The sequence below is a fragment of the Lepisma saccharinum genome, chromosome 15, assembly GCF_977018435.1.
Source record: "Lepisma saccharinum chromosome 15, izLepSacc3.1, whole genome shotgun sequence".
NCBI classification, from domain to species: Eukaryota; Metazoa; Arthropoda; class Insecta; order Zygentoma; family Lepismatidae; genus Lepisma; species Lepisma saccharinum.
Window position 1 is genome coordinate 29381279 of NC_139243.1, and position 24127 is coordinate 29405405.

The 24127-nt window shown below is 37.6% G+C and overlaps 1 protein-coding gene across 1 annotated transcript in view; it reads right to left on the reverse strand.

The window, feature by feature from the left end:
• Positions 1–862: 862 nt before the first annotated feature.
• LOC145999651 (putative inorganic phosphate cotransporter) overlaps positions 863–24127 on the reverse strand; it is a 122863-nt gene continuing 99598 nt past the window's right edge. Inside the window, exons 8-10 of the mRNA XM_083136779.1 lie at positions 9971–10103; positions 8217–8458; positions 863–1246 (exon numbers count right to left, since the gene is read on the reverse strand). Coding sequence (XP_082992905.1) covers positions 1007–1246; positions 8217–8458; positions 9971–10103 — 615 coding nt within the window. The 3' untranslated portion in view covers positions 863–1006. The remainder of the gene's footprint in view (positions 1247–8216; positions 8459–9970; positions 10104–24127) is intronic.

A 24127-nucleotide genomic window follows, 5' to 3' on the forward strand; every position in this document is an offset into this window, starting at 1 on the left:
TTTCCTCTCTCTCGCTCTCTCTCTTTATTTTCTTCTATTTTCTCCTTCCCTTTGCTCTCCTTCTCTCTTATTTCCTTTCCTCTCTCCCCCTCCCGTCTCTTTCGTTTCTTTTATTTCCTTCTTCCCTTTGCTCTCTTATTTCCTTTCCTCTCTCTCCCTCCCACTCTTTCTTTTCTTTCATTTCCTCCTTCCTTTTGCTCTTTTATTTCATTTTCTCTCTCTCCCTTCCTCTCTTTCATTTCTTTTCTTTCCTCCTTCATTTTGCTCTCTTTCTCTCTTATTTCCTTTCTACTGTCCTTCTCCCTCTCATTCGTTTCTTTTATTTAATTATTCCCTTTCCTCTCTCTCGCTCTCTCTCTTTATTTTCTTCTATTTCCTCCTTCCCTTTGCTCTCTTATTTTATTTCCTCTCTCTCTTCCTCTCTCATTTTCTTTTTTCCCTCCTCTCCTTTGCTCTTTTTCTCGATCTTCTTTTCTCTCTTTCTCTATCACCTTTATCTTATTTCTCTTTCTCCAACTTCTTTTATTTCTCTCTCTCCAGTTTTTTTTATTTTCTATCTTGGCCTATTCCTTTTCTCGCTCGCTTTTATTTCTGTTCTCACATCTACCTGCACATATTTCTTATATCTCTCAAAACATTCCTATTTTACTTTGACCCATAAACATGAGAACAACGACTTTCTATGTGCCTGTATCCCAACACAGAATACAAACGGTTTTTTGTATTCTTCTTAGAAACTTTTCTATCTGTGCCAATGATCATGGCAATTAAACAATAACTTTATATTTGCTATGAGAGCCCCTTCCCCTCTCTGGAATTTTAGCAATATAGATTGGGTTGTGCGAAATAACTACAGAAAAAGGACTTTACAGCACATTTTTTAACATTGTACCAAAAGTATTGTATTTGATATTAACAATGTAATAGATAAATGTAAAATAATATTTACAGAAGTCATTCTAAAAATCACAGACACACACGTACACGCGGAAGGATGCGTTCCCATTCACACTTGCTGCTTTTCGAACATGAAGTCTCCTTTGGAACCGAAGGGTTGGAAGAGAAGAATGTTGCTTGGAAGTTGATTTATTTCCTCTGCTTCCGGTTTCACCACCCGTGCTTCGTCCTCTTGCTTCTTGTCCCACGCCTGTCTCTTTGCGGATGCGAATATAATGTAAAAGAGATTCCCCAAGAGATACGTAGCTGATGCGATGAAGAATACTTTTCTCCATTGGGCTTGGCTTGGCTGAAAAACGGAAATAAATTGTCTCCTTATTTATTCTGCTTACTGTATGTGCTCACAACTAGTGATATTGGTGCAATACATAATTGTTTCACAAGCACAGTATGTATCATTAGTTTACTTGGCTTTCAGATAAATGAGAGAAAAGGAACAAAGGGAAGGAGGAAAGAAAAGAAACGAAAGCGAGGGAGGGAGAGAGAGAGGAAATAACAGAGAAAGAGAACAAACGGAAGAAAGAAAGAAGAGAAACGAATGTGAGGGAGGGAGAGAGAGAGAGGAAAGGAAATAAAAAAGATAAAAAGGAGGAAAAAAGAAACGAAAAAGTGGGAGAGGGAGAGAGAAGAAAGGAAACAACAGAGAACGAGAGCAAAGGGAGAAGGAGATAAAAGAAACGAAAGAGAGAGAGGGAGAGAGAGAGGAAAGAAATAAGAGAGAGAAAAGCAAGGGGAAGGATGAATGCGAAGAAATGAAGGAGATGGAGGGGGAGAGAGAGGAAAATAAAAGGAAAGAAAGAGAGCAAGGAAAAAAAGGCACAAGAAAAGAAACGAAAGAAAGGGCGGGAGAGAGAGGAAAGGAAATAAGAGAGAGAGAGCAAAGGGAAGGAGGAAAGAAAGGAAACGAAAGAGAGAGAGAGAGAATGGGAGAGAGAGAAAGAGAGAGAGAGGAAAGGAAATAAGAGAGCAATGGGAAGGAGTAAATAAGAGACACGAAGGAGAGGGAGGGGAGAGAGGAAAGGAAATAAGAGAACAAAGGGAAGGAGGTAATAAAAGAAAGGAAAGAGAGAGAGGGAGAGAGAGGAAAGTTAATGAGAGAAAGGGAGCAAAGGGAAGGTGGAAAGAAAAGAAACGAAAGAGAGGGAGAGAGAGAGGAAATAAATAAATAAGAGATTAAAGGAAAGGAGAAATGAAAATAAAGGAAAGAGAGAGAAGGAGAGATGGAAGAGAGGAAAGGAAATAAGAGAGAAAGAGAATAAAGCGAAGGAGGAAAGACTAGAAACGAAAGAGAGAGAGCGCTGCATATTATAATTTTCCTTTTTTTCTCAAATGAAACTTGAAAAGATATTTACAATGAGGAAGGGTAGTAAGACGAAACAATAAATGCCGTGTTATGATTGTGGACCTCAGTAGCGGAGTGGCCACACACCAAGGGTCTCGGGTTCGAATCCAACGAGAGACATGATTTGATTTTTGTTATTTTCTTTCACTTTTAGATAATCGCAACAATAAGGATTAGCGATTTGATAAAACTTATGAAATGCCACTCACAATGTAAACCTATCACCGGTCCGGAATTGGGTCCTGGGGCCTGTGGGCAAGATATGGGAGATAGTGTTTATCTGTCCTGTTTAAAATGACATGGAAATTATAAGAAGCAATAAAATGAATCATAAAATACGAAAATAGTTTTTTTGTTTTTAAGTCCGTAGTGCGTCTGACTTCCACAAGGGAGATCAGGGTTCTATTCCCGGTTTGGTCATTTCAGGAGGAATTTTTCAAACAATGCCCCTGCATGAAGGAGCTCTGGGGTTCACCAGCTCCACCCCATACCGTACAAATTAAACTCAAAGAAGTATTTACTGTCCAAACAACAGTGTCTAGCTTTGTCTTTCCTGGAAAGAACAGGAATGAGGTTCGTTTGAGTTATTAATCTGTAATAATAGTACATTAAGATAAGAGTCGTTTCCTCTCTCATTTTCTCCAGTTGGCTAAGAATATACAATTTTAAGAAATTCAACAACTAGAGGGAATATTTTAGAAGAAATGAATTCCTTATCGAAAATAGCTAAGCACAATGGCTTAAAATGACGTAAGCACTGCTAAATCATGCAAAATCATATATATATTCCCATCTATGCATACCTATCAAAGACTACTGAAGCTATACTAGAATTACGACAAGGAATAATTCTATTTATTTCAGAAATATTTCCTTCGCCTTAGAAACACTTTATATATTCCATTACATGAATTTCTATGTATTGCAGGAATATCTCAACCTGACCAAAAAAATATGTCATAAAAATCTACCCGCAGTAATAAGTAGTAGCTACTATTAAGTAATTAAAGGTCTTTTCTACTGTTACGGCGGCCGATCCTAATGCTGGCAAGGGAAGTGGGAAGCGAGAAAGCCACCAATCCAGCACGATAAGAAACGCAGCAGCCAGTAGAACGAGGTTAACGTAGTACTTATTCCTGCCGCGTCGTATCTATCGGCGCCACCGTTGTTGTCTGCTTGGTATGCTGAGTAATCCCCACTCCCCACTTCCCTTGCTAGAGTTTTATCTGTGCCTATAGTATCGAGAAGGAGACGAAATGTATTCATTCACAAGATTCTAACTCACAATTTTACTGTAAGATTACATTTAGCTTTATACAAGTTAATTAGCGAGCTTTACAGTAGATGGCACTATTGTTTTCCCTAAATCTCTTTATCTCTAGTAATTCTCTTTATTTCTAGTAATGTTAGTGATTTTAATATTCAGCTGACTGGTACTGTTTTCTTTAAATATATTAAATCATTATATTATATTGCTTTACATTAGATCATAACTATTTCCCAAAAATCAAATAGCACAATTAATTTTCTAACTTCTTCTATGAAAAGAAGTTTTGTTCCTTATTATGACGATAATTAGTAAGAAAATTATAAAAATATAATTAAATAAAGAAGATTGAGAACATGTGAGTGAGAATTCTGTACAATCTGAAATTCCTGATTCTCACCTGAGATTCTTTCTGAGTCAGCAAACTATCTATGAATCAGCGGAATTCTTTATTTCTCTACTAACAAAAAATGCCAGTGTTTCTTTGTTTCTTTTATGCAAAATCTTCACGACTATTCCTAAACAGATGTCGAGATTGCAAAATCTCGTAAAAGCAACTTCATTTTTTTGTTATTGTCAATGTTGTACTCACTGTCACGATGAAAATTTAAATCAACTTTATACTTCACCATTTTGTACAAACGCACACAAATATTTTAAAAGCGTTTTGTATCAAAGAAGATTTATTCGTTCTTCACAGATGGAGCTACAAAAAAGGATTACAATCGTCCGCTTTGTCACATGAGAAATAATATCCAGTATGAAGTTTGAAACTGAACTTTTCGTAAAATAACTCCTCGTAACAACCAAGCTATCAATTTTACAGCTTAAATGAAAATTATCTAAAGTTATTAAATTTTATCTAGTATGTTGAAAATGGTTAAATAGTTATTCTTTAAAATGAAATTGTTACCAGTAATGTTGATACCAAGTTTTTAATGTAATTTTCGTTCCCCTAACATCTAAACATGTAGTCTACACATAGCTTGGGAAATAAAAAAAGGCAAATTATTACATTTCGAACTGTACATATGTGTATTCCTGCTATACAATTAAGATTGATTCACATCTGGGACTCATATTCCAACATTAATATCTTGATTGATTGATTTGATTTACTTTACTTCGCTTTTTGTGCCACTTTTGGCTAATTTGCGAAGATTGGGGATGAGTGATGATATGATGAAATTGATGAATGAACACTCACCAACATCCATGCCCAGGCCGGGATTCGAACCCGTAACCCCTGCCGTTGGAGCGCGATGTGCCACGGGAGCCGGCAACTTTAAGATATCTGTAATAGCTCTTATTCTGTTTCATGGATCGGATATTGTTAGTATTCTGATGGATGCTTAAGTTTTTGTTGATGATAATTGGAGCAGAAAGATTAAAGCTTTCACATAGATGAGTTGGGTTTAATGTCCACAGATAGGTTAGGCATGTTTTGGTTAATGTGCATAGATAGGTTAGGTATATGTGCTATTTACTGTGAATGAATAGGTTAGGTATATGTGTTGTTTAATGTGCTCAGGTAGGTTACGTGCATGTTTTGATTAATGTGTATAGATAGGTTAGGTACATGGTATATGTGTTATTTAATGCGAATGAATATGTTAGGTATATATGTTGTTTAATGCGCATAGATACACTAGGTATATGAGTTGTTTCATTTAATTGATTGAATAATTTTAAATCTTTGGGTATGTGGGCACACATGGCAATGTTGCACCCTTTAGTGTATACGGGAAATAGCCCGTTATCTAAAACCCTCACCTTCAAATAATAAAAAGCCCCTTTGAGAAAGGTTAAAAATGCAAGCTGTACAGGGACCTGGATATGACAAACACAACCCATTAAAAAAGGTAAGGAAAATTTTAAACATTACCTCAGAAACAATGTTTAAGGTTTGCTCTTCTCAATTTTTTAAAAAAGATGCTAAAACACTGTCATCGTTTCCCATCATGGCTGATAAATCGGTAAGGTGCACAAATAGGTTAGACATGTTTTGATTTATTTGCATAGATAGTTTAGGTACATGGTATGTGTTTGTTTAATGTGCACAGATAGATTAGGCATGTCTTTATTAATGTGCATAGTAGCTTGGGTACAGGGTATGTGAGCTATTTACTGTGAATTAATAGGTTAGGTATATGTGTTGTTTAATGTGCCCAGGTAGGTTAGGTGCATGTTTTGATTAATGTGCCCAGGTAGGTTAGGTGCATGTTTTGATTAATGTGCATAGATAGGTTAGGTGCATGGTATATGTATTATTTACTGTAAATGAATAGGTTAGGTATATGTGTTGTTGAATGTGCACAGATAAGTTAGGTGCATGTTTTGATAAATGTGCATAGATATGTTACGTATGTTTACTGTGAATGAATAGGCAAGGTAAATGTGTTGTTGAATGTGCCCAGGTAGGTTAGGTACATGTTTTGATTAATGTGCATAAGTAGGTTAGGTACATGGTATATGTGTTATTTACTGTAAATGAATAGGTTAGGTATATGTGTTGTGTAATGTGCATGCATAGGTTTGTGCATGGTACAGTGAGTTCGTTTTGGTTCTGAGCCGAGATAGCTCGTGAACAAATTTGAATAACTCTTATAACACAGGTTAGTACTCGTTATGCAATTCTAAATATAATCGTGTACATGTTAAAGATACTGCACGTGCGTAAATAAGCGAGACGTTACGGGACGAAAATCCCGGCATCTGAGCCATGTCAGGTGCTATCTCTCGGTCCAGAACCAAAACGAACGCACTGTATAGATGCTGTTTTATGTATATAGATAGTTGAAGTAGGTGTGCCTAGATTGTTTAGGCATATGTTTTGTTTCATACGCATAGAGACGTTAGGTATATGTGTTGCTTAATGTGAATAGGTAGGTTAGGTATATGTGTTGTTTTATCTGAGCAGATAGGTTAGGTGTATGTGCTGTATATTGTGTAGAAATATATTATTTATTTGTGTTATTTAAAAATTAGTGTTGTTACTTTTAATTAGTTGTACAAGGATTTTTATGAACAAAAAAACCGAACGATGCAAAATAAGAGGTATACAGCGTGTCTCAAAAGTAATATCGCAAACTGACACAGGTGAAAGTACACAATAATAGAAGCAAGAAAGTCTCAGAAAACATGGGTCTGCAAACGAGCCGTTTTCGAGATAATCGCAAATGTGTGATTACAAGCCGCCATTGACTTCATTGTTTGTAAACGTCGTCCTAGTTGGTAAAATGCTTATAATGTGTTCAAACGTGTGGTTACAAGCTGTCATTGATTGCATTTTGTAAACACCGAGTGCTTTTCTCCTTGCGTGGTCCGAGAGGTGGCGTTGCAATCAAACAGAACATTTCCGAGAGGTGGTACGGCTTGTACCCACACATTCGCACACATTATTAGCATTTTACCAACTAGGACGACGTTTACAAACAATGAAGTCAGTGGCGGCTTGTAATAACACATTCGCGATTATCTCGAAAACGGCTCGTTTGCAGACCCATGTTTACTGCGACTTCTTTGCTTCTATTATCGTGTACTTTCACCTGTGTCAGCGGAACGTGACAGCAAACAGCGATGTCCGTTGAAAGCGGAAACGGCCAGCGGGCGCTGCGAGTAGGTGCGTGCGGTGTTGGCACGTTCCGCGTACAGATTTACTCCGCTGAATATAAAAATCTATATAAAATCTGTTTCGAAATGTGAATTGACAATGATAATGGATTTTGAAAACAGATCCAAAGAGCTTCAAAATAATGTCAGTATTGTATTTGTAGGACTACCCAATACTAAGAAAAAGTTGTATTGGGCCTCCCCGATGGCGCAGTGGTAGCGTCGTCGCCTTGTAATCAAGGGGTCCCGGGTTCGATACCCAGTGGAGGAACAAGTGGTTCGGATCCCACTTTAAACTGTAGGTCCAGTCCCAATTAGCCTTACTGTGCATAAAGTGGACTTAAAACAACAAATCAACCAACCAACCAAGAAAAAGTTGTTTCGCAAAATTGAAAAGAACGTTTGTTTTTTTTTTTTAAAAAAATTGAAAACCTGAAAATTAACAATTGTTTTTAAAACCTTTCTGTCTGCACTCTACTAAAATTTCATAACGATCGGAAAGCCCGTTTTTTATTTACAAAATTTCAATGAGAGTGATCATTTCCAAAACTAAAAAAAAGCGGCCCTTTTTTTGTTCTCACGGCGATAAAAAATATAAGGCATACTCGAAAGAAATTTCGGTTAGCATAGTTTAACGCAGAATTGAATAAGATAAATCTTGATGTAACTCACTTTTATGTAGGTCTACTGGTTAATTTTTAATTGGAGTCCAAAATCGACTATCTATAATTTTTAATCCGATAGTAGATTCAGCATCCTTGCGTTAAAATCGAAACCAAATTCATGTGCAGACTTTAACAAGAGAATGAGTAATATTTTCTTTATCTGTTTTATATTGTTAGTTACCACAATATTTAATGTGGATAAATGTAATTGAATACCTACATATGTTAGAGCAGCATTGTTTTTTTTTTGTTTGTTTGTTTTTTGTTTGATTATACAAGTTTTGCTCCTTAAGTAGCAAAGCAGCCACAGGCTGAACTTCGCCCATGAACGAAGAATTTCTAATTCTAAGTCTAATTTGTGACCAACACTCACGTTATTGTTGATGATGATCCCAGCAGCCGTGGGGGCCATGAAGCCAGCGACGTTAGCCATGCAGTTGGTGATGCTCATGAGGACGCCTGCGAACCTGGGCGAGATGTCCATGTGGTTCACCTTGAATCCAGAGTAGGCTCCGCCATTGAGACCGACGCCGATTGTCAGAATGGCCACCGTCAACACCGGATTGCAACCCGTGTACGCTGCACCTATCAGGGCAATGCCAGGGGACCACTGACCTGAATGACATAAAGAATTGCTTCAGATGATTATAGTACAGTACCTTGTACTTTATTTTGAGGGGAGCTGAACTTCGTGTTTCATATATTCTATGTTATAACGGGTAGTTGACGATTACAAGTGAGAAAATCCATTAAAAACAGTAGTATTGGTTTGAATATCCTAATTAAGCACATTTTAAAGTTTGGTAAAGTAAAAGTAAAGTGTTCCCCTGTGCATAGCACCACGCCTTGAAGGCGTATAGGGGGTGTGGGGGTAACGCCCCACACTTTCTTGATCCGGTCGTGAGTGGGGGTGATGTGATCAGCATCACGCCCCTGACCGCCTTTACCCCCCAGGGTTTCCCCCAGGTAACCATGTTATTCGACGCTGGGTGGGCGCCGGGGCCGCTTCCACCGTTAGAAAAGTTCCCGGATTTGAACCGGCCGGGGATCGAACCCGGGACCTTGAGCATGGTAGTCAGACGCGTTACCGACTGAGCCACCGTTTGACACCTTTAAATGATGTAGAATTGTTTGGATCCAACAAGTATATTGTTTCACTTTTGTTTTCAGCATGTTTTTTTTTTTTTTGTAATGAATTTGTAGATTCGTAACACCCATGACAAAACAAAACACCCGTAACGCAGGATTGTTCTTTTTTATGTGGAATTTAATTTTCAATGTTGAGAATTTATCTCGTTCTTTATACATAACACAATGCATAAGGTTTATTCAGGGACCAGAGTTTTTTTTTTTTTTATTTCAAGATTTCTATCTGCAAAAACAGTTCACAAATTTGGTAAACATCTTTGAACTCATATTTCCTTCGATTTCTCTAACAAGGTTTTAATTTAGTTAATGTGTGATTGGCTGCAGGAAGTTTTTGATGTACTACTTCCGTTTCTATTCAGTTAGGAAAGAAAAGTAAGTAACACTAACGTTACAGTTTAAACATATATTGTCTGAAGTGCAACTGTGTACATAGTTCGTACTTACGCCCGTCCACACACAACAGAAGAAAGAAGATGTTCATATCTTCCGGAGCAACCTTATGCTTCGAAAAACCTCAATGATATTTCAAACTATGGAAAATTAAATATGCTTGGAATTCCTTCCACAGTATTCAAGTGAATGTTCATGTGGCTTTCTGGGGACAACCCTGGGGGGGGGGGGGGGGGTAAAGGAGGCCGCAATTTCGTACTGATCACATCACTTCCAAAATGGCCGACATCGAGAATGTGCGGGGCCCTGTTCCCACATCCCATAAATGTGCCTTCATGCCTTCAATAAGGAGAGCACAAAGTCGCCTCACAACTACATGATTGATGTACAACTTTGTCACACCGATTTTGAATTTGTACAAACCAAATTATTCAAAGGTTCTCATTCTGTGACGGAATGATCCGTCTAAAAGCAGTCTTTCAGCCTCATTAAGTTCATTAAAATTATCATACGTAATTCTTTTCAGATGTGCTGATTGGTACCCTAAAATGTATTGAAAAAACAAAGCCAACTGTAGCATTTACTTACCAATTGTATTTACCACTTTCCTCGTTGTGGTGTGAGAAGCACACCCACTGGTTATCATCCAATCAGCCACGTGACTTGCTGCTATAGAAAACACCCACATTGCCAAGTATGGTAGAGCAGACAAGAATCCATTCTGAAAACAAGAGCAGAAACGAAATAGTGTATAGACAATAAACGTACGTCTATAATCAACAATCCATACACAGATAAAGCAATGTAAATACATAGATTAGTGGGGTACGGTATAATTTTCTGATCTGTATATTGTATGAAAACTAAATAAGGAAAGACTACTGCATTATATCATACTTTAAAAGTCATATCTAGGTTCTCATTATCCCTAAACACCCTAAGGGTTTGGCTTGTTTTAACGTGATTTTTCTCTAAACATGACAAAACATTCGTTGTACAGTTGGGCGATCATTGTACATAGTAACTCTTCGTTAACAAAAATGAAACATTTCAATGTTGTATAAAAAAGTAAGTAAGAAAAAGCCAAGTGGGTTCACCACTGCCTGATTTTTCTTGTTTTGCTGATGTGGGAGTGCCGTTTCCATGACTCCTATTTGATTGTTTCTCATCGTGCATTGGTGTTCTTGTCTTGATTTCTTTTCATCTGCTACTATCGCTCGAGGTGTTGGTTTTCTTCTAGTTATTTGAGGGCTCACTCTGGTCGAGGCATAGGCGTGCGCACAGGAGGGCAGTTGCCCCCCCCCCTAACCACGGACGTTCGCAGATTTATTTCCACGAAGGCACAAGCAAGGTATTTTTCCATGGGGCATATTACCCGGATAATAGTGCTGTCCCGTCAAGAAACATCACTTCGAATTTGAAATTATCGCATAATAATTAATGTAAATTACTATGACTGAAATCAAATTATACGTGTAAAATATATACTTTTAGGTTGACATTCATTTTCGAAGAGCGGGTGTGGCCATTGCCCTCCCCTTCCAGACGTTCCATACCCCTATATTATTATACTTTCACTTAGAAATTTAGTGTAGAGGAATCTTATTGCTGTTATTAAACGATATTATACTCTTGAAGAAAATTAGATATTTTCAAGCCGATGAAAGTTCGTAGCAACTACTACAGGGGAAGGGGATTCAGTGGCGCAACCATAAGGGGGCAGGGGGCATTGCCTTACCCAACCTTGGGCGGAAATGAATTCTAGGAAGGCAAAGATTGAAGTAAAAGAATGCAAGACTAGAAGAAGGCAAGAGTAGTGGGGCAATTGCACTCTTGACTTCAAATTTTATACAAATAAAAACGCAATTTGTGAAATTTTCTTGCTCGCTTCGCTCGCAACGTATACTTTTCTTACAGTCTTGTCAAGTTCAGAGCAGTAGTAGTTAGGGGGTGTGAGAGTTCTCTCTCTCTAACTGAATGATCTGAATGAGAAAAAATTGTAAAAGAATGCCAGGGCGTTCCATGAATTTTATTGCGTGCTATTAAATCAATACTGTTTGTAATTTCCTTTCTTTCTGAAATGCATTGTGAATTATCAGAAGGGCAAGTATAAACAACTAAGTACTTTAGCCGCCAGTTGCTGCTATAACAGTTTGGTTTGGATGAAAAGGATTTCAAAGACAAGTTATATCATTTTTGCATTTGGTTTGTTATGAGCGGATGAATTGATTAAGTAATGTATTTAAATAATGTTACATACACACAAACACATACACACAAACATACATATATACCCATCAATGCAAAAAACTAAAAGAGTGAGATAAAATGAGATTATTAATTCCCCACTGAGCTTTCATCATGGATTTTGCCCCCTCCTAATCGGAGGGTCTGCGCACGCCTATGGGTCAAGGGCCCGATGTGTGAGCTTAAGGATGGCCGCTGTACCAATTGTGTTGACTGCGGAGTAGCTTTCTAATGCTATCCCAGAATTTGGCTGTTTTTCGTCTTATGACCTCTTCTATTGTATCAAACTCCACATCTTCCTGTATTTGGATGTTTGTTGTGTATCTGTCATGGCCACTTATTATCCTTGCAACCTTGTTTTGGAAGACTTGTAGTTTTTCTATTGTCCTCCTGGTTGCGTGGTGCCACGCTGGTATGACTGGTCTTATTATTTATTGTTTGTAGAGTGATATTCTCGTAGCAAGTGTCAGCTGAATGTTTCTGGACATTGCGTCTAGAAACCCCTATACTACAGCGCCTTGAATAACGTAGTGTGGAAAACGACCCAAGAAATTAGTTCCCCAGACGGATGAGAAACATAGATGGCAGTGCCATCAATGCCGGTGCTAATTTTCTTATGAAAGTAATGTGGCTTTGTTAGTAATGTATTGTATAGATTTGTTTGTCTTGAAATGCGGTACGTGAATTGATGGAAACAGTTATATTTGTGGAGTGATTTGCAGTCACGAAACGGCATTAATTTGGAAAGAAAAATAAAATAAAATTAATAAATAAATATCATGTGTAGAGTCCAGCACAGATATTTCTGCTGTGCGATGCGCGACAGAACTAAAGAAGCAGTTTTGCTAATGGAGCAGATAGAAACATCGCTGCAGTGCGCCGATGCACAGCTGTTACGTACAACAAGGAAATTAGATAATTCAGGTCTATCTAACGTTGAGTTTTAAACGTCATGCATTATACCAGGACTAGGATTAATATGTGCTAACAAGTGGCTTTGTATGTAGCTACATACATATGGACTAAAAATTCGCAAAATATGAACTAACACATACGTAAAATTACCAAAAATGCTGCAAAGACGACTTCTTCATACGATTCCTTATTTGAGTGATTTCAAACAAAATAAAAAAAATATTATTTTCATTGCATTAATGCACTGGTGGCGTTCTAACTGTTCACTCCCAAACCCCGTATACATTGGTACGGAACTGCAACGGCAGATAACAACATGCCAACGTGTTAAACCGCGACAATTGGACCACAACACTCCTCCTCAAGCAGTATTATTATTTCCTCTCTGTAATCGGCGAAAGTCGGTTGCCTTTGTTCTACATTTACAAACGATGCCGGCTTCCACAACAATAACAAGTACATATACTGCCACTAGACGATAAGCTGCGCGTCTTTTTCTTTTGCCTCCCTGGGGGGGGGGGGGGGTGGCGTTAGATGCCGCTCCATTTCGAACCCCCCGCCATTACGCAGCAACGGGAAATTGAAAATCAATATATTCCTAAGTAAAACATCAAAATATAAAATAAATAATGAGACTTCTTATGCTATTTCATACTATTAAGCGCAAAAGAATATCTCGCTCGACCACAGTTTTCAATAGGCTTATTTTTTTCTTCTCTTCAAATTTTGCCGCCCTGGCCGGTGGCACGGTTCGCCCTCCCCTTCCGCCGGCCCTGCTATGAACTTGGTCACCCATCAAAGCATGGCAATTTTAACACAGAAAACAATATGCATCGCATTAACCCATTACTGCCCAAATTATTTATTTTTCGAAATTTCTTGTATCCTTTGAAACCCTTTTGTAGTTTGTATAAAATAATGCCAAAATAATGATTTTTATTTTTTACGACCAATAGTCTTTTAGTTTTAGCATGTCAACAAATGTCGACAGTGAGCACCATCAATACTGAATAACAAAACCTTAATAAACATGATTATTTTACTAAATATATGGGCAGTTATTACAAGGAAATTCCACATATTTTATATTTTTATTGTTTGACATTCCGATTATATTGATACATGAACATATTTACAAGAAATTACAATGCTCATTCATATTTTTACATTTGCAGCGGTACATAATAAAATTCTATCAATTATTTCTGAATTGAGTTGCTACTTTCGAACCTAACTAAATAAAAACATAATTAAATTTTGGAAATAGAAAACAATGCATACTTTGTGTAAGTGTTGCTGATCTATTTCTGTGTGTGAAATGCCTCTGAACACTGTATATGGCATCCGACATTGCACTTCTTACATTTCTTCCTTGTAGCCTTTCCACAATGTCCACAACGTACTTGCTTGGAAACAGTTTCCAAATGATGTGATGTGCCATCAAATCGCACTTCAGGAAATACTCTGGATGAGACTTTAACGCTTGGCCTTCCTGCTAGTGGACGGTTTTTCACGTACGACTGCATATAATTCCGTACTACATACCTCGTAAATGAGAGCAGATCAAGCCCATCTTCTTTTCCTTTAGCAGTCAGGCGGTAAAGTTGCCATGCGTCGTTCATGCAAACGTTAAGCAAATAACTTATCATTGGCCAATACCACTTCTTGTTCCTGATACTAATCCTGTAGCATGCAATGTTTTGGTCCATGCGGTCAACACCACCCACGTAAGTATTATATAGAGCAACAGCCCGACCCTGTGGCCGAGTGGTGGTCTCGCGCCTAGCGCGGAACAGGTAGGTCGTGCTGTACGAGCTCTGTGCTTTGAGGAAAAGTGAAAGTTCAGCGCGATATCGGTACGTACGTGTGGGAGAGGTTGTGCTGTTCAACTGTGCTAGTGAAGAATTGGACAAAAGTAAAATATAGAATGGATCGCGAAAATACGATACAAATCAGTTTTGAAACGGGAACTTTGAAACCTAGTCCTTTGGAAGTACATGAATTTATTCATGATAAATTCAAACTGAGTGTGGATGAAATTGCAGCCATACAAATTCCCACGACGATGAAATGTGTATTTTTGAAATTAGTGCGTCCGGGAAAAATGAGAAAAATATTAGAAGAAAATACTGGTGAAGTGAACTTTTATTATAGTAGTGGAGCTGTGACACAAGTGAAACTGAGTGATGCGAATCGAATTTTGAAGCCGGTTCGAGTGTTTAATCTTCCTTTGGAAGTGCCAGAACGACAAATTCGTGAAAAACTGAGTGAATATGGGACAATCGATGAATTGAAAGCAGAAACTTGGAGTGACAAATTTAGGTACAAAGTGTATAATGGGGTGCGTCAGGTTTTGATGGCAATTAAGAAGCCAATTCCCTCCTTTGTGAAAATAGGTCAATATACGGCACATGTAGTATATAATGGTCAAATCCCGACTTGTGAATGGTGTGGTAGTAGTGATCACATGCGGTTTAATTGTACTTTACGGAAACCAACAGTGTTCAAAGTCATGGGTCGTGCAGTTCGGTCCTATAGCGAAGCAATTGCACCGTCTACATCTACACACGAAGATATAAATGTGAGTCAAGAATCAGCACAACTGTCTGTGATAGAAGGGCTTCAACAGGGAAAACATATACAGGAAGAGAAAAATATTCACAAGAATGATCAACAAACTTTGACCAAGGAAGGAACTGAAGAAAATATGCAAGATCAACCAAAAGAACCTGTGTTAAATGTTCAACTTATGCGACCAAGTGAAGAAATTTCCCTGGATACTATGGAGCAGAAGAAGGGTGGACCACTAAGACAACAAGAAGACATAACTAAAGTGCAAGAGGAATCGCGTGATGAAGTGCTACAGAGCAACAAGGAGAGGAAGCAGAATCAGACCAAGCAAAAGGACTTCAGACAAGAAGCTGAACAGGAAAAAGATTCGGAAACGGATAGTGAAAGTGGAAGTGTCCAAAGTAGTACGGGTCATTTGGTTTCCGGCTCACAAAAACGACCAAAGAGTATAAGGAAAGCGTCAGGCAGCAATCGGACGAAAAGACGATCATTGCGACATGTAAAAACAAATGTCCAAGACATGGTTATTGATCCAAGTCCGACAGGCCATGAAAGTTTGTGAATACTGGATACAGGTAATCACTTTAATGATTAGAAAATAGTATTATTTGGAATGAATATTTTTATATGGACTGTCAGAAAGTTAATGATATTGTATTGCGTGGTGGTAGATATTTATGGATTAAGCTATACAAAGGGAAGGGGTATTTCCTCCCCCCTACTAAAATAATATTGTTAGTGTGTTTGTTAATTTTTGGTGTATAACATTAGGGGCATATAAAAATAGTGTAAGAACTATTACTCTTAGATGGGGCAAAGGTGGAAGTATAAGTATTGGGAATACCCAATCCCAAAAATTTTGTTCATAGTATTTATGATGACGACCCTTCGTTTTGCTACAATAAATATAAACAAAATGAAATCCCTTACAAAACAGGCGGCGTTAGAGGACTTTATTATACAAGCTTCATTAGATATTGTATTTCTCCAAGAATGTGGTCAAATGAATTTCAATTTTTCCCCAACGATAAGAGTTCATAATAATGCAAATTTCCAATCGACAGGAACAGCTTTGTTAACACGTAATACGGTTCCCCTCACAAATGTGGTATGTCATCCTAATAATAGAATCATATCAGCAAAAGTTGCAAATGTATGGATATATAACATATATGCTCCATCCGGGTCACAGTGTAGAAAACAAAGGGATGAGTTTTTTGCGCAGGAAGTTGCTGTTGAAATGCAGGGTAGGAGAGAACACATAATATGTGGGGGAGATTTTAATTGTGTATTGTATCCGCAGGATCAAAGACCTGGATTTAACACGTCGAATTCATTGCAAAAATTAGTAACTGGCTTTAACTTCACAGATGTCTGGAGTGACAAATGTTTTGGGCAGAGGGGTTTCACGTATATACGTGACAATTGTGCATCCCGTTTGGATAGATTTTATGTCACACCCACATTACGTCAGAACGTAAAGTCCATCAGTATAACACCTACATGTTTTTCAGATCACAGTGCTGTCATTATGATGATAAATGTGGACATTCCAATAGTCCCGAGAGGGTACGGTTGTTGGAAATTAAATGCTTCAATTCTTAATGAGAAAAATTTCCAACAAGCATTTAATGACCAATGGTCGAGATGGATAACACACCGTCTGAGGAGGATAGATATAATCCGCTGGTGGGAGGAGATTCTCAAACCGGGTATAAAAAGATTTTGTATCAGTTACTGTAAGGAACGGTCGAGAGAGTGGACAAATAAATATAATTTTTACTACAGGGTATTGCGTGAACAAATTCAGCAAGCAACAGACGGGAAAAAAGTGCAAACTGAAGTCAAACGTATACAAGCTGTATTGTTAAAAATGACTGCAGAAAGGCGTCAAGGGGTCAAAATTCGTAGTAGACTTCCTCATTTTGACAACGATGAGGTCGCCTCTATCAGCCATGTAATTCATGAAAGAAAAAATGCTAAAAGACAATGTATTAGTGAAATATTTGATAATGGGGGAACAAAGATCAATTCAGCCCCTGAAATACGTAACTGCATTTATAATTATTTTGAGCAACAATATTCCCAACCAGCGTCACATAATGGAGCTTTAATGGATGAATTGGCATCCGAATCAGAGGTTTTTACAGATGAAGAAAGTGAAAACTTAAACAAAGAATATACAAGTGAGGAAGTGTTTCGAGCGGTTACGGTAGGGCAATCATTTTCAGCTCCTGGTTGGGATGGGATACCCAATAAGTTTTATCAAACCTTTTGGAAATTGATGGGTCAAACAATAACAGATTGGATAAATGCAGTGTTTAGCAAGTATCAAATGGGTAAATCTTCCAATACGGGTATTATAATTCTAATCCCAAAATGTCCAAAACCAAGCGAAGCTGGTCATTATAGACCCATCACCCTCCTTTGTACGGATTATAAAATATTGGCGCGATGTATGCTTGGCAGACTTATGCCTTATGTCGACAAATTAGTAGGAGAGGATCAATATGTTTTTGGTTTAAATAAGAAAATCACAAATGTTTTACAAACGATGCGTGAAATAATTACATGTTATAGATTACAGAACAAAAACTCTGAAAATGCTATATTAGCATTAGACTTTGAACGTGCTTTTGACTCGATAAATCATGAATATCTATTTAACGTTTTGCAGGGCTACGGTATACGTGGACATTTTCTTTCAGTATTTAAAAGTCTTTATAGTCATGCAACAGCAAAAATTCAAATAAATGGTTTTCTGACAAAAGAACTCTATATTTATAAAGGTGTAAGGCAAGGAGATCCTTTGTCGATGTTAGCGTTTTGTATTGCACTGAGACCCATTCTGTCTGAAATAGGCCGAAAAGTTCAAGGAATTAACATACACTCTAATACCATTAAGGTGTTAGCGTATGCTGACGATGTTACTGTATTAATAAATGAACAGTCTGATATTGATGAAACATGTCAAGTATTACAGAAATTTGGAAAATGGTCGGGATTAAAAATAAACCAAGAAAAATCGTCAATTTTGAATTTAAATTTGGTTCATTCTCACTCGCAGCGAGGTAATTTTAAGGTTGTACAAATGATACGTATACTAGGTATAATATATACGCATTCTATCCAAAGTATGATCCAATTAAATTATGATAGAGTATTAACTGGGGTTAAAGCGATATTACAAACAAATAAATTTCGCAGCCTTAGTTTACAGTCAAGGGTGACCTTTGTACATGTCTATGCACTGTCAAAGGTATGGTACATGGCAAAAATCCTCCCACTACGGAAGTTAGATATAAATAAACTTAAGAGTGCAGTAAATTGGTTTATTTGGAATGGTCAGATATTGAGGGTGAAACATGTATTACTTTGTTTGCCTTTTGCCGAGGGAGGAATGAATCTTGTGAATATAGAACTCAAATGCCAGGCCTTACGTATTCAAGCTGACACGCAGACATTGATTCAGCATCCACTCAGCCTCACAAGTAAAGTTTTGAGAAGCGCTTTGGACTATATTTCACTAGAGGCTCCTATTGATATTACTAGACTGGTAGACACTTTATGGTATTTTAAGTCAACAATAGTGGATATTAGTTATGCCCTATTACAATCTCCGATATTAACAATACCAGTGACATCGGAAATATATCGCAGACTATGTAAATTAGAACAACCAACTTGTAAAATTATTGAGCAAAATCCTAGAATGAAGTGGAGAGAAATATGGAATAATATTCAGGCTCACCATCTTACATCACGAATCCGATCAGCATGGTATATAATTGTCCACCAAATATTAATCACTGGAGAGAGACTGTATGATCTTAAATTAATAAATACGCCAATGTGTGCCAAATGTAATGTATCTGATAGTTTAGTCCATAGACTGAGTGAATGCCAAATAATAGAAACATCATGGCTTTATATAAGGAAACTTGTGAGTACTATTTGTCGAACATCAGTGTATAACATCTCTGTAAATATTCTTTTATATCCAGCTTTTGAATATTACCCAAAAACAAAACGTAAAAGTGTACAATGGCTCCTAGGACACTATGCCTATTTCTTATCGACATATCGGCAACCAGATTTTAATATACAATTTGTAAATTACCTCCATCAAGAATACCACAGGATACCTGACTGTAAAAGAAATAGATTGTATACTAATTTTCTTACTGTAATGTTTACTTGCCCAATGAGTTGAAATGTAAATTGCAAATGTAATGTAATAAATTGCAAAATGTAATAAAAAAAAAAAAAGTGGTTAGCACATCGCACTGCGACGCCAAGGGTCCCGCGTTCGAATCCCGGTCGGGCTTGGTTGTTTGTGAATGTCCATTCATCAATTTCATCATTTCATCATTTCATCACTCATCCCCATCTTCGCAAATTAGCCAAGAGGCACAAAACGCGAAGTAAAATAAACTAAAATCAATCAATCAATCAATCAATGTATAGAGCAACACACGAAGGTTGAGGAACTGAAATGTATTTTTTGTCCGCATTGCTCGATCGCCTTGCATGTCCCAGAGGTGACACACCCGAGACAGCCGATGCTACCGTAACGATGTTGTTATCATGGTAGCGTACAAGAGTAATGCCAGTACTTTTGTCTGTTAGTTGATGGTAACTTCTCCGCTCTTGTTTCCTGCACGAACTAACATCCGGAAGTGGAGCATTTTCTACACGATTTGGGCAAACCGTACCAGTTCCATCATGACCGCTTGCTTGTAAATGTTCCAGCAGACGAATGGAAGTAAAATAGTTGTCAAAAAACAAAGAGAGCCGTGAACGAGCCGAAAGTTCGGATATCAAATCCATGACTACAGAGCCACCTACTCCCAATTCTGGTATTGTATTTCCCGTCGCAGCACCTTGATACGGCTCTCCTTGAATAAGATATCCAAGACAGTAGTGGGAAAGTATATAGGATAAACCCAGGAAAGTATGAACCCCCCTCAGGCAGATTTGCTTACACTTAAAACTTGCTCAACATGCCCATATGAGCTTTTTGCTCAAGTGTGGAACCCTGCCTAATCAAAGATTTTTGTAAAAATGCCCTCGGGAATTTCTCGGAAAGTATGAACCCCCTCAGATTGATTTGTCTACACTTACAAAAGGCACTTCTGTGAGATTGTTGTCCATAAACCTGTCAAAAATATGCCCCTCTTGATATTGTATGATATCTTAAGTATAGTAACTGTTATAGTGCCCTAGCATGTATAGATTTCAAAATATTAACAATTTTGTTAATATTGCATTTTTCAGAAAATTCTATTTATAAAAATTGGACATTTACAGCTTAAGTATTGCATATATCAAAAAAATTATAGAGACATAAAATGTAGAGAATCTCGAGTAGAATATGTATACAAAATTTCAAATTTCCAATAGTGATAGTTGTTAAAAAATCGATAATTTCTTTAAATTTGAGATTTTTTAACAAAACTTCTAAACTTCATCCAGAATTGAAATAAACAACTCCCATGCCTCTATCTTGAAAAATAGGTAAGTTATTCAAGATCTAAAAAAAAAAAAAACAAGTGAAAAATTTATAGAGACTAAAAAAGTTGCATCTTGCCATGCTGAGTCCAAAGCAACAAACCCCATGTTTCTAGGATTCATGGTTCTCAAGATATAAGAGAAATAAAATTATCCCAAAATGTTCAGTATGTTGTTTAGGGGACCCGGTAGGTCGTGTATATGATGTCCCCAGAGCTCATATTCTTACAAGGTACCCCCCCCGTTGAGAACTGCCTGCCTGCCGGGGGGAATCAATATCCTCTGACCCAAGTTCTCAACAGCTCCTAGGAAATCAATATATTGATTCTCAACTCCCACCTTGCTGGGGGAAAACAAACAGTTTTATTACCTTCAGCAATTCTTATTAGCAACTCCGGCATTCTTATTAGCAGTTTTATTGCCGGATCAATACTTGTTGGAGCAGTTCCTCAGATTCCTGCACTGGCAGCACCGAGGTGTGATTAATACTTGAGCAAGTTCCTCAGATTCCCGCGGCGCTGGTAGCAGCAGTAGGATCAATACTTGGAGCAGCAGTTCTATTGCCTTCAGCAATTCTTATTAGCAAAAGCTCCTGCAGTTTTATTAGCAGTCTTATTGATTAGTTCCAGAGAGTCCCGCGCCGCCGCCGCTGCGCTGGGACATGGCGCTGCGGTATGGATTGCATGTACGCTCAGTAGAAAAACGGGATGTACGCCCAGAAGAAAATACTTCAGCAAAAAATATTAGAGAAGAGCTCATGTTTCTGAATGCACCCCCAACCCACCCCCACCCACCCCCAACACACCCCCACCCACCCACACCCACCCCCAACCCACCCCCACACCCACCCACCCACATCCATACATATTTACTTCCCGGTCCACTTCTATTGCATCATGTTGTGCAATATTAATTGATTAAATGGTTATGACATAATGTGATGATGTGGTGTTTTCTGATTGGTTTAAATAAGCAGTGTTTCTATTGGCTCTGTAAATCTATATAAGCCAGGGCACAGTGCAGATTCTTCACCATTGCTGGATCGGCAGTGGAACCCACATTGCGGGGGATAGAACCTGAACAGGCTCCACCAAAGTATAGGAGACTTGAAGCATATAATTTGGCGGAATAACCCAAGTAAGGTCATAGAGACAATATACACTGATGCAATAAAAGCCAATTTTTGGCAGGGGGGCCAAAGTGGTTCCTAAATACAAAATCTCAAGAACTAATTGACATAGAGCTATGCAGTTTTTTTGTCTGCACTGAACCCAACTGATATTTTTTATTAAGCATAGAATTTTGATTTGATTCCCAAGAAATTTTATATAAATACCAAAGCCAAAAATATTCACACACATACACACATACACATACACACACATATATACATACACACACAAAGCACAGTGCTGAACCCAACTGATATTTTTATCCAGCATAGAATTTTGATTTGAATCCCAGGAAATTGTATATAATAAACAACAACAAAAATGCCAAGTCAAAAATATTGTAATCAATGCAATAAGAATATATCCAGCCCTAATTGGGCCAAGCACCAAAAGATTTGTAACCCGGACAAATACAGAACTCCCACAAAAATATGCCCTAAATGCCATAGAAAATACAGCATGCAATACTTCACATATACACATAAAGATACTTGCTCTGTACAGTCATCAACACAACCATCCACATCTGGTCTGAAAAGGAAGCATGAAGCACCTGTTAATGCTGGACCTGCAAAGCAGCCATGCTATGCACCCATCCATAGCAGTTTTAATAGCCAATTAAGAGATTATCGGTTTGTATCAGAGCCAAGATGTGGTATTAATAATTTTTTGAACAGTGTAAATCCTGATGTGCAGGCAATTCTAAATGCACAAAATGGCTCTTATAAGCTGTCCCTCAAATTGTTTGCACAATATAAGAAACCAAATGGCACAAAATTTACACAGCCCCACATAACAGAAACTGTACCTGTATATTCAAATACAAATTCAGACAAAATAATAAGCAGTTTGATAGATCAATTGAACATTAAACACTCTGAATTTGCAGCAAAAGAGTCTGGATGGAGCCTATGCGGTTCATCACACAAGCTTTATGTTAATATTTCTGAATTCAGCTCATTACAAGGATCTACATATGTGCCATTACCTGCAAATATTAAAAACAAAAGAGCCGTGGTTAATATAGAAAATACCGACCAGAAATGCTTTTTGTGGTGTATTTTAGCTGCTTTGTATCCAGTTTCAAGGCATCCTGAGAGAATAACTTATTACAAACAACATGAACACAATTTTGATGAGGCAATGGAGGGTTTAGAATATCCAATGTCTGTTCAGAATATTGATAAATTTGAAAAAAAGGCCAGGCATATCAATGGCAAACAATTATATATTAATGTATTTATTTGTTCCACTGGCAATTGCTTGATAGAACCTCTCAGAATCAGTATAATTGATGATGATTCTGCTGTTCCGATTGATCTGCTCTTAATTGAAGGGGATGGCACATATCATTACACTCTGATACACAGTCTTGAAGCTTTAGTGAGAACACAACTAGACAAATCCAATACAATATTCAAGTTGTGCAGAAGATGTTTATGTGTATTTGATGGTAAAAAAATAATAAAAGGGGTTTGTAAAGTGAATGCAGAAATTGCCAAAAACAAGTTAATTGAGCATCTGAAATACTGTGGCAACCATAAACCTGTTCATATGGTGATGCCTAATCCAAGTGAAAAAGCAAAATTCAAAAAGTTTGAAGCCTTGTTGGAACACCCAGCATATATTGTCTGTGATTTTGAATCAAACCTCAAACCTCTTGTATTCTGCAATCCAGATCCTGAAGAATCTTCAATTACACCATACCAGCTACATGAACCTTCCAGCTTTTGTTATGTGGTTGTACAGGATGGTGTAGCTAGTGAGCCACACTTATACATGGGACCAGATGCCATCAAAGAATTTGCACAAAGAATAGAAAATGAGTGCCGTGACATAGCATCTAATATTTTATTAAAATCAAAACCCATGTTGCCTTTAACAGAGAAACAGATTGAAGATTTCAACAATGCAGAAAAATGCCCGGTATGTGATTCTGAATTTTCAGATACAAAAATCAAGGTGAAACACCATTCTCATACAGATGGTAAATTCTTAATGGCCCTGTGTAATAGCTGTAATATTAAGATCCAGAGACCAAAATTTATCCCTATATTTTGCCATGGAGCATCCAATTATGATTTCCATCATCTGATCAGATACGAGGGGTTTGACAAGCAGAATTTAAATATTTTAGCTGAAAATGATGAGAAATATATATCTATTAGCAAGATAATTAAAGTTAATGGTGTTCCTATTCACATAAGATTTCTTGATTCTTACAGAATTTTATCTGCTAGCCTGGCTACACTGGCAAATCAATTATCTGATGATCAATTCAAAATCACATGTGCTTTGTTTCCAAATCAGGACCTGAAATTAATTAGGC